This window comes from Callorhinchus milii, unplaced genomic scaffold (genome assembly GCF_018977255.1).
Source record: "Callorhinchus milii isolate IMCB2004 unplaced genomic scaffold, IMCB_Cmil_1.0 Scaffold2, whole genome shotgun sequence".
NCBI lineage: Eukaryota > Metazoa > Chordata > Chondrichthyes > Chimaeriformes > Callorhinchidae > Callorhinchus > Callorhinchus milii.
The window spans coordinates 115533076-115545575 of NW_024704743.1; the positions used below are offsets into that span (position 1 = coordinate 115533076).

Genomic DNA, 12500 nt, shown 5'->3' on the forward strand with positions numbered 1-12500 from the left:
AAAAGAGAAGGGATGTTTCTTCCAATGTCCTGGCCAATAATCTCCCAGATAAAGTTGGTAATTTGCATGGCTGTTTGTGGGACATTGTGTGCAAATTAGCTGTTGTGTTCACCTACAAATACAAATAAAATCATGTGAAGCTCTTTGAGATGTCTCAATGACATGATATTAAAATGTAAGAATTTTTTTACTGAGAAACACAGCTGAAGTTTTAGGTCCATAGTGCAGGATAGCCGATGGTTGAAAAGATTAGAGCAATAAAGATCACTTGAATCTATAACATATTCTTAAAAGTATTCTTTAAAGTATAGCAACTAGTTGTGAATTTTGTTGGTAATATGCACACAGCAATGTCCCACAATTAGCCAACAACAACAAAATTACATTTGTATAGCACCTTTCACTTCGGGAGGACTTCCCAAGGCGTTGGACAGTCAGAGTTTCGGACCCGAGTTGGGGGTCAGGATTGGGGAGGGTGGAGGGCAGGGGGGGAAGCAGGGTGATCAAAAGCACGGTCGAAGAGGAGGGGCTTGAGATGGGTCTTGAAGTAGGAAAGGAAGGGGGGGCGAGGCGGAGCGACTGCGGGATGGAGTTCTGGAGGGTGGGGTAGAGTGGCAGTAGGCCCTCCCGCCAATGGTGGGGCAGGCGAGGTGGGAGACGTGAAGCAAGCTGGAGCCCGCTGAGTGGAAGGAGTGGGCAGGATGGTAGGGGAGTTGGGGTTAGGAGGTCGCAGAGGTAGTTGGGAACAAGACCGTGGAGGGCTTTGAAGGTGAGGACCAGGAACTTGAACTGTATCCTCTGTGTGATGAAAAGCCAGTGGAGTCGGGCGAGGATGGGAGTGATAGGGTCACGGAGCCTGGTACGGGTGAGGATATAGCCTGCAGAGTTCTGGATAATCTGATCTGCAACCTATGGAGAGAGTTGTTGCGGAGGCCAACAAGCAAGGAATTTGCATAGTCAAGCCTCGATGTAATTAATGCGTGTATGAGGGTTTCGGTGGCCTGCGCCAAGTGGTGAATAGCCACTTAACTGGAGGATTGTTGGTCAGTTTACCTGGAGAAGCTACCTTCTCTTTTGGAAATAGTGTGATTTGCGAATTATCTTTAACTCCAACCTAAACAGGCAGATATTTTTGTTTGTTTTTAATGTCTTACCTGAAGGATGGCACCTCCAACAATACAGTACTCCTCAATGCTGCACTAGAGTATCATCCTTGACCATGCCTCTAAGTACATGTTAAATTTCTGAATAGGTAGTGTATGTAGATACATTATTGGGGCTGTTTAGATTTAGATTACAAAAAGGGTGGAATTGTAGAGCCCTGGAAGTGGAGAGGTTGTGTTCCCAGTGGGTTTGGGGCATGAATTGCAATTGGCTTCTCAGGACCTAGGGAAGGAGGCTTGACTGAGAGCCTCTAGAAGCGCATATATATCATTTGGTGTTTACCCAGGCTGTATCCAAAGGTGGATATTGCTTGTTTTACTTGCCAAATGTGCCACAGTGCTATTTGTTTATTTGGTATTATAATATAATTATATCTTTATTTTATGTATATTTTTAAATTTTACTTGTTTTTATATTATTTCTATGATTAATATAAACACATTATAACCCTTACATTTGGTATAGTGCCTTTCAGTCGGGAAGATGTCCCATAGTACCTTACAGGATATACGGTAAAGTGCAGTGACTGTTTTGTGGGGGAACGGATAGATTTGATTTTCTAGAGTGTTAGATGTTGTATAGGTTTTTAGTTTGTGCTTGGAAATTATTCAGACCAGCTTTTCTCAGTGTGTCTAACTATGTTTCTCTGAAATGTCATGCAAACTGTGAAAGAGATAAATTTTACTGCAGATGGGAAAGAGGGATTTGCTTGACTTGTGAACAGCAATTTTTTTTCCATATTCTTCCCTCATCAGAACCCATTGAATGATAGGAGAAGACTACAGAATGAATGTCGTTCAAGGAAATAGGGAGAAAAACCCCCCTGCAATTATTCAGCAGATGGTGACTCATCTGAATTTAAATGCTATTATACAGCTTCTTTGCAGCAAGAAAACTTGGCAATGTGGTGACTGATCTTTCCGTAGAAGTCAAAATCCAAATTCTGGCATGTTTATGTATAATAATAATAAACCTTGCATTTGATATAGCGCTTTTCACATCGGGAGGACGTCCCAAAGCGCTTCACAGAACACACTGTAAAGTGAATTGACTGTATATTTGTGGGCGAACGCAGCAGCCAATTGCATACAGCAATGTCCCACAAACAGTCGTAGATTGAAAACGACCAATTTATTATTGTTTTGGGTTTTGGAGGGATTATTATTAGGCGTGTGGAGTAAGGAAACTTGCCCAAGGTTTCGTCCTTCCTGGAATTGAACTCCGGTCTCTCGCTTGCAAAGCGAGTGCTCTAACCACTGAGCTACAGGACTCCACATTATGAACACTGCATTATGATTTGCATCAGTAAATTAATTTTAAGTGATTTGATTTTTTTACTCTATTTTTGTGGCTTCAAGCAAGTATTTTACATGTACCTAGTTATTCTGTATTTTACATGTACCTAGTTATTCTGTTAGCAAAATTAAATACAAAATTGGTTTTGCAGGTTTACCCATATATGATTGTGTATAATTTTTGGAAACCATTTGACTTATTAAAAGCGCGTGTTTGTGTAAAGGTCTTAAATATAATGGAAACTTTATCAGCTTTCCTGGTCATCACATTAGTCACTGCTTCCCTCCACGAGTATGGCCTACACTGCACTCAGCTTGTCTGGCTCGTATTCTAGTTATCATTGACAGAATCTCTTATAAAATTGTCAGAACTCAAATTCCACACAGCAACCTTTAAATGTAACCATAATTAAAACATTAAAGACAATAGTGCAATCTATCAGTTTGAATCTAAATATACAGTGAAGCTCAATTATTCAGTATGGTGGTATTCTCCATTATAATGAATAATCAAGGTACCATTAAGTGCATTAGATAATAATTGGATTTGATATGGTGCCTATTGTGTTGAAATATGGGAACAGTGATTATTTTGTATACCTGTGTTTTGTCTGTATAATCCATGATTTATAGGTTGTAGATATTATTTTTCTGTTGTGGACATGTCTGGAGTGTTGTATTTTAGGAAATAATCAAAAGAGAGAATATAGAGACAACCCTTTTTTAAAAATATGAATATAATAAACCTTGCATTTTCAGTGGTGTGGAGAAGTAGAGCTCCTTTGCCACACAACATTCTGGACTGTCTGTTTTGCAAAAATATTTGAAGAGCTCAACAAGAGCAGAGCTCTGTCACTGTAATTGTATTGAATTTTTTTTTAAAAAAACATGCCTACACAGAATTGATATAGGAGTGAGTGCATATATATGTATATAATTTTTAATACTTATCCCTTGCATTGATTGAGCTAAAATCCTCCTTTGAGGAAATTGCTTACATTTCAGAGTGGCAATGTGCACATGTCACATCATGGATACACAATTGACAGTGAATATAATTATTTTGTCTAGGATAAATGCATGTGCCAGGCTTCTAAGTGGAAAATAAAATGCCTTTCAGGCTTGAGTTTAATTCAGTGAGCTTATTATGGTACAATCGTCTCCCTTTCTTCCCCCCCCCCTCCCACACAATGTTCTTCTTTCCCCTCCTCCCTCTTCCAAAAACTGTCGTAGTTGTTTCACATAATCTTGCATTCATATTTAAACAGCAGGGTGAAGCAGATACCCTGAAATAATGGACTTTCCTTAAGTAGCTTGTATTTGAACAGCAGGAGGTATGTCTCTACAAGGGGAAGTCTCTTCACCTTTGATGTGCAAAATGTCATGAACTAAATGGGCTGAATTTTGCCTGAATTAATTGAACATTCATGGATTTGAATGTCAGTCGAGACTGGAATGCAAACTTGTGACAACCTTTATTGAAAAAGCTGGCTCTCTAGCTAGAATTTATGGTGCCCTATTATTGCAATATTTAATCCTTCTACTGTGAAATTACAGTTCAAGGCCACATAATAACTGGACTTTTAAACCTGTTAAAGAACATTATTGTTTACTGTGAGTAGTGTGGTGTACTCTTCCTCAGAGTATTTGCTGTTACTAATCCACTATAGTCACCATTAATACAGTTTAGGTTATTCTAAGCCATTATATAATCATGTTGCTTTATTCTACCCGTATACAGCAAAAAAACAGGATGACTTAGTGCTTATTGAAGTATTGTTTAGTTGCAAGAACTACCAGTTACCAGCTTTGCTGCCAAGTAATACAATACATTGAAATAAGGATTTAATTAATTAAAACTGTTGGGTCTCAATACAAAGCACACTGTCAGCTTTTGTGGCTGAGATTGGCTAAACTGGGATTCAAAGACAGAATTTGGGCAAGGTGGACATAGTTTGTAAAATGCAGACATGTTGTTTGACAGATAGTCCTAAAGTAGTTAGAGGAATCTTCTTCCAACAGCTTTTCTTGCCTTTATGTAGTTGATTTCCCTTCTGTAGATCAAACGTGATTATCAGAAAAGCAGTAACAGTATGTTTTGTAACTGAAGAGATTTTTGCAGTTCTTACAACTCAAGAGAAACTAAATGTTACCTCTTCCTTCCTGCCTCCCCAAGGCAGTCAAGGAAGATGGGACCCTTTCTATTTTATAATGGAGCTTTTTGTGGCTCTCTCAACTAACTGACCGGGGCAACATCATCAACTCCTAGACCTTATTAAAGAGATGCCTCCAGATGCATTGTTTCCTTATTGGTGCTGAGAACTGGTACAAACCATAAGCATCTGATGAGAGCAGCTATTTGTCCATGATGGACCGGTGTTTGTTCAGTCTGCTGCTATGGAGAGTGACTAATAAATTTGGGGATACAGTTCCTTACTTTTCCCCACCCCTTTTTCATTTTATAGCCTTCATACATAAAAAGGAACATATCCCACAGCTGAGGATTATATTGGATCTATTTAGACATCTGCTCTGTCTCCTGCTTTAATGAATAAATATGAAGTTACATCAAGGCAGCAGGACAAGCGAGCACAAGCTCAGGGTTGTAGCGGTAATTTTACAACAGACACAATGAAGTTTTTTTAATGCAGTGAGTAATCAACTGCTGGAATCGATTACCAGGAAGGGTGCTGGAAACCAGAACACTGAATTCATTGAAGAAACAGTTTAGATATGTAACACGGAAAACAGTATGGTGGATATGCTGTAAGGATGAGATCAAATCGGTGGAAGAATATTCTTCATACAAGCCTCTCTTGTGAGTTGCCTGGTCTGATAATCTACCTATTTCCCCTAGTATATGTGACAGTTATTGATGGTGACTACCCAGCTGCATCTATAGATGAGTGAGAGGGGGAATTGAGTACAACAATGGAGCTGTCAATTCTACATTTGGTCTCTAGAATCTAAGTATAATGACCCTAGTGTAGATCAGTTCAGACATGAAAATAAACTAATCTTGTGCAATGGCAAAATATTTGACCACGTTAATGTTTAAAGGTACACATGAGATTTAAAAAAAAACTTCAAAGGTAGTTAGATAAATGGTTATCACCGGATAAAAGTTCTGAGGGTCACACAGAGTTAATCTGTCAGAAACCTCTGTTTAGCAAAACAAACTGAGGCTATTGCAAAACTGAGCTTCTGTTTCAAGTCATTATAAATTGCTTTAAAATAATCCTGGGGCCTGTGATATCCGGAGTATAGGAATGGCTAGCAATTATTTAATAGTTTCCCTTTTCCTTACTGTGTTTCTGCAAACAGCTCATGTGCTCTCGCTATCATTAATCTTCCGGTGTGGCCAGCAGGCTAGTGTAATTTCTAGTGCAAAACTCATTAATTCTTTCCCCTACTCACCTACCCCCCCCTCCCCCCCCGCAATTTCCACGGTCCATCTGGCAACAGCAAAAGTGACCAGCTTCACTCAGCTGAGGCAGAAGGCCTTGGGACATGAACCCCATATATTTTAATCTCTTGTTTTGGTATTGTACCGTAAAACATGTTGCATTGAGTTAAAGTTGCACAGCAGTATCTTTTGTATGTTGTTGAAAACGCTAACGTATTTTTAAAGCTCAATTTTGTAGTTTTACAGCCAGAGGTTTTTATTACCTGTGTATTCTTGAAAAAGAGAAACATTTTAAAAATGACGAGAGTGGTACAAAATGCACAGACAGGAATCACAGGCATGATGGGCTCCTATTGTGCTGTAAGATTTTATAATAAAAGTCAATCTGCTGTTAATTTTCAAGGAAAAGACTAATTTAATGTTCTTTTCTTTCCCTCCAGATATGAGTTACGAGTTCGGTATTTACCAAAGGGTTTTCTGAATGAATTCAGTGAAGACAAGCCAACCTTAAATTTCTTTTACCAACAGGTGAGTTGCTGTCTTTCTTTAGAATATTCATTTTCGGCATGGTGTTGGTGTGTATGAATGCCATTTTAGATCTCAAATAATGTGTACATAGAAAAGGTCTGGGTTTTAATTTTTGTTGCCCAACTTTTGCCATTAGGTTCTGTTCAGCCTTTAAGTTTATTCACTGTACATAGTTATTTTATCCTTGGTATCTAATCCAGGGTTTGTCCTTGTGAACCTATGTATGTACTTTGGCAATTATGTTGACTGGGAGGTTGGTTGAAGCATTGAGTATTTAGCTATTGAATTGATTACCCCAAGTTTAAGATGAGCAGGAAAAAATTCTGTTGGTTCGGGTAATTTACAAATAAATAATAGCAGAGGGTGAAAAAATATAGCGGTAAGATCTTGATGGTTGCACTAATCCTTAGTGTGTTCTTAATTAAATGATGTGAGTTTGGACCACAGTAGGGTGCAGTAGTTTATCTCCAATATAAATCATTTTATTTAAATAATTTAAATAATTCAGTTCCTATTTCTGAACACTATCCAGTGAATTCTGCTGGGAAGTTTGCATTTACTTCAATTGAGGACTGAATCAGGCTCAGCAGTGATGCTCCCAAAAGTTGCCAACATCACTGAATAATGGCTAATTGAGAAAGATAGTCTTGACCCATCACCACATGGGCACTTACCGACTGCAGTAACAGACATGCTCATTTACCGGCTATATTAAATTACGCATGACCAGTGTTGATTTATTGATTAAATCAGATTTTATCCGATATATATAGTTTGTCTGCAACTCTGACTTTGTGCAAGTCATATCCTGACTGATATGACTTATGTGAGTTTTACTGTATTGCTACATTAACTATTAGTGTAACCTGGATCCAGTGCCTTATGACAAATTCTAATCTTTATTCTACCTTTCTGTGAATCATGATTATTCTACAGTGACGAGATCAAAATAACCTCTTATAGCAAGCCATCTGTATCATCACAATACATATTTGACTGTCTTCAGCATTCATTATATCTATTTTATTGAGACTAATGTATGTTTAGATTGTTGATGTCTGGAAGTGCGTAATAAGGCTGCTGTTTAATCTTAGATTCGGGTGATGTTGTGAATTATTAAAGCTTCACTGCTATGTAGTCCTTGTATAAATACAAAGTCTTAAATCAAATTATAGGCTAATCGCTTACATTCAATAATTTTATGCATCCTATGATCTGGACTGTTAGTTTCCTTGCAATCGTGCTTTTGAAGAGCAAACTCATTTTATCTGCTCCCCTCCACCCCACATCCACTGAATAATCTTGAAGCATTATTTTGTAGTTGTATCATCACAAAAGCCTCAGCTGTCAGCACAGTATCTCCATAACTATCAGTCATATGATTAAGATTATAATTTATACTTCCAACATTTTCTAATACCCAACACCTTTTCCATTTGTGGTGATTGCCTCAGTTTTTCAATGAGGAAGTTGTACATCAACAACATGGCGTATCAGAGTTGCCGATGTCGGCCATGGTTCTCACCTCCAGCAAAGTAAATCTGTGTTGTATAATAAAATATGTGTACTTTTAGAAAACAATGCAATATGTGACAATATTTCCAATCAGTTAGTCTGAGGAGATTCTGATAATGGAAAGTATTTAATCTTGGCTTGTACTGTTGTTGGTCGCATTTGAACCTTGTGATTTAATCGCAGCTTTATCACTCACTACCAACCTCTCCATGATTGTATACAAAATAAAAAGGAATGCTGCAAGTAGTTGGAAATTATGTTGTGAATTGATTTTTTTTAGCAATCATTGCGAATCACTTGCTGGGCAGTAATTCAGACCATAGTAATTGATGTGCTGCATCAGTTATTTTAATCACTAATTTGATATATCCTCCCTCTCACAAATTGAATTTATGGCTGCAAAGATTGTGGTCCCACCAAATGGGAGAGAAGTGTGGGAACTGTCAGCACTGTTGAGGTGTTTTTAGGCAGTTTTTGGAGACTGATCGAGAGAGGATCAAACTGAATGGTAGATAGTGGGGTATAGTGGCTGAATAAAGGCTTGTCCAGTGAGTTGGAGCTTGTGGATGGTGGAGCTGAGGAGGCCAGGGAGGAGGCATTTGAAGGTCAGCTCAGGAATGAATTCAGTCAGCAATACTCAGTAGTATGCTGAGCAATTCACAAAACCCACTGAGGTACTTTCTGCAGAAAAGACTTCACTTTGCACAAAAAATAAATTTAGTATGAACTGAAAAATGTGGGATTAATGCCTTAATTGAGATTCTTTCATTAATATCCATTTCAAAAATTAAAGTCCTACAAAAAATGTTTTTTTTAATTAATTCCGTGGTGGTAGATGTACAACTTTATTAATAAGGGAGATAGAACAATACAAAATTACATTTGTATAGTGCCTTTGATGTCGGGAGGATGTCCCAAGACGCTGAACAATCAGGGATTAGGACCCAAGCGGGGGGATTGGAAACAAGGAGGGTGGTGGGCAGAGATGGTAGGAGGATGGTCGAAGGCACAGTCGCAGAGGAAGGTTGATAAGGGGTTAGCAGTCGGAATGGTAGGAGGGGACAAGGCCATGGAGGGCTTGAAGGTGAGGATGAGAATTTTGAACTCGATCCTCTGAGGGATTTAGCCGGACGAGGGTGGGTGTGATGGGGGTCACAGAGCCTGGTCCGGGAGACGACACAAGCTGCAGATTTATGGATGATCTGCAGCTTGTGTAGGGAAGAGTTGGGAAGGCCGGCAAGCAGGGCGTTGGCATAGTCGAGCCTGGATAAAATGAAGACACGTATGAGGATTTCGGCAGCCTGACGGGTGAGGCAATGGTGGAGTCGGGCAATGTTGTGGAGGTGGGGCAAGGCAGAGCAGGTCATGGTACGGATGTTGGGGAGAAAATTGAGGAAAGTTGGCTCTCATCCAGGACTTGATGTTGACCCCCATGTGTACGGATGATGTCACCAAGAGGAGCATGTACATAGACAGTGTGATGCATTTGAATTCACAAACCATATAATTCTTTTTTTTTAATTTTCGGCATTGTGAATTGCTTGGTAACTAAACGTTAATGTGCTATTGACCGGATTCAGTCCTATGTACGCACTCTGATTCAAATACCCTCATCAGTGGCCTCCCCAGTGCCAAGAAAGGTCTCTGTCTGTGGGGAGCTAGTTGTTCTCAGCCAGTGTGTCTGGGCTAGAGACTGTAATAAAGTCATCCAGGTTTCCTCAGTCCCTGTGGCAAAGTTAAGATCAAGACTCATGCTAAGTACAGCTGTGGAACTGTTCCCAGCATGAGTCAACACCTTCAGAAGGTGAGCAATTGGGGAATGATGTGGTTTTTTTAGAAACTGAGTTAAATTTGAGGTGAATGGCTCCACACAGGGCTATAACTTTGCTGTGTTTTTGAGTCTTAAGTGCTGAAGTGCATATCACTTTGCTTTCCTTAGCTTTCAACAGCCCTTGCTGTTACAACAACAACTTGCACTTGTATAGCGCCCTCCATGCAGGGTAGCATCTCAGAGCACTTAACAGTGTCGGAGCTCGACTCCAAAGAGCGGGAGGTGGCCATAAGCACGGTCGAAGAGGAATGTTTTCAAGGGGGACTTGAAAGAGGGGCGAGAGAGGGCAAGGTGGAGGGATTGAGGGAGAGTGTTCCAGCGTTTCGGGGCATAGTAGCTGAAAGCGCGACCTCCGATGGTGGGACGGAGGGCGTGAGGGATGAGCAGGAGGCCAGTGCCAGTCGAGCGGAGGTGCCAGGTAGTGGATTGGGGAGTGAGGAGGTCGGAGAAGGAAGTGAATGGATTTGAACATGAGTGTGAGGATCTTGAAGTCGAATGGGACTTGCTGACAGTGGAGACCAACCAAACTGTTAGCCCTAATTGCAAGATTAAATGCCTTGTAGTAATCATTTTACTTCATTTTTTTAAAACAAAAATGCAATACAAACAGGTATTTATCAGAGCCAGACAACTGTAGTGGATTATCCTAGTACCGGGAATTGAAAATGGTGCTTTATAACCTGGGCCAATATAAAATGTGGAAATATTTGCCTGAAAATTGCTGGGGGGATTTGGCGAATTTTGGGGAAAATTGCAGGTGGGTTTGCAGGTGCTATTGAGGTACATTTTACTGCTAACTTTATTTTTCCACATTATTGATAAAAACTAAACACGAGGAAATAACACATGTTAGATTGTTGCAAAAAACATATTAATTGTTCTGTAACAAAACCTGGGTGGCCTTTTTTTGGGGAGGGAGGGTAAACAACAGTGAGGCTACAGAAGCTCTCAGGGCCCAGCACCGCACACAGACCCAGAGAGAGAGACACACATACAGACACAGAGACACACTCACTCACAGACACAGAGAGACAGATGCAGAGAGAGACTCACAGATACAGAGAGAGATACCCACACACTCTCAGACACAGAGCGAGACACACACACTCACAGAGAGACACAGACACAGAGAGAAATACACACTCACAGACACAAAGAGACACACATTCTCAGAGAGAGGCACACACTCACATAGAGTCACTCACAAACACAGAGAGACACACAGGCAAAACCACAAACACGTAGGAGAGGGAGACACAAACATACTCACACAGACACTCATAAACAGAGAGAGACACAGACACTCTCACATGAATATAGAGATACATATACACAGACAATCATACGCACTCACACACACACACATAGAGACATACAGACAATCACAACAGCAGGGCCTCCAAGTGAAGCCCATTTGACGTTTGCGCCACACTGCACATGCATGTCCGGAGCTGCACCGCCCACAGTGACGTCAGGTAAACAGCTGGGAGGCTCACAGGCCAAAAACTACATTTAAAACGGGTTTGTAGCAGAAGGTTGTTTGTGGCATGTTCCGCAGCCGCACTTTTCTATTGTCCCGGTTTATAACCAACAGCTATATAGCAGCTAGACAGGCAATTTGCATCAATTGGACTTGTCTTTTAATTTCTCACTGTCCCTTGGGTAAACCTTCAAACCTCTACAATTCTATTGGTTTAATTCGCCAAGCTTACATATCTTCCATGTGTAAATTATTGAGGGGCATTTGCATTAACTCCCATTTGGAATACCTTGGGATGAATTATCATTGGAAAATGCTCATGGGCCCGCTAATTAAAATTAGTTATGTGGTTAGCTGATTATCAATTCTGCATTTCTATTGCATTTTGTATCAGGGCAGAATTTTGATGCAACGGGTTTATGGGTTTAAAACTGATCTATTTACAAGCCAACAAGAAAGCTGCTACAGCTTCAATTAACGAAAGTGCCTGAAGCAGAGCTCTGCTACAATGCAGCCCACATGAACAGATGAAATGTTAGAACAGTTCAGTTCGATTTGTACTTATCAAAGGCGAACTTCATCAGAAAGACAAGACCACAAAAATGGAAAGAATGTGGAGATTTCTCTAAAGTGCTCAATTCAGTCAATGGTTTGGCAGCGTTTAACACTCATTCGAATAAAAATAGCTGTAAATAGCAGTACAAATTTAAATACATATGAAACATTGACTATTAGATGTGTGCAGCAACTAATGATCCTGTTGTATCAATCCCCAAGGCAACCGACAAGTACAGGGGAACCAATTTCTAAAGCAGTTCACAAGGTTCAGCAACTCAGAGTCCATATGCAAACGTGAAAAAAATGTTCAGGACTTCCAGTTGTATTGCTTCCAGCACACTGCTCCTGGCTGTACATTAGACATTTCTCGTGAGAGAAGCTGGGTGTTGTGCTTCTGGTTAACATGCATGCACAGGACACAAGTGCTATAGTGTGAGAGAGGGTGGGCGTTGCATTTTTTAATTGTATCCAAGTTGCGGAGTTTTTATTTGTATTCAAGTTGTATTCACTAGACAGCAGTTTTACAGTGGTATGATACAAATACATTTGTTACTTTTGAATTCAACTTATTTGTGTTGTCTGCAATTATATTCTTAGAATACCTTTGTGTATTTCCAGGGGATGGTTTGGTTCAGTACAGCACCTAGGCTTGGAGTTTCTACACATTTATCAGATAGATTTAGTTATATATGAAGGTATATAAAAATAATTTTGTGGTTGTGC

At 39.9% G+C, this 12500-nt stretch overlaps 1 protein-coding gene across 6 annotated transcripts in view; it reads left to right on the top strand.

The window, feature by feature from the left end:
- The window catches only part of ptk2aa (protein tyrosine kinase 2aa), a 166781-nt gene that overhangs the window by 46829 nt on the left and 107452 nt on the right, over positions 1–12500 (top strand). For all 6 annotated transcript variants that reach the window (XM_042332566.1, XM_042332565.1, XM_007897268.2 and 3 more), the window contains exon 4: positions 6306–6393. In XM_042332566.1, coding sequence (XP_042188500.1) covers positions 6306–6393 — 88 coding nt within the window. The remainder of the gene's footprint in view (positions 1–6305; positions 6394–12500) is intronic.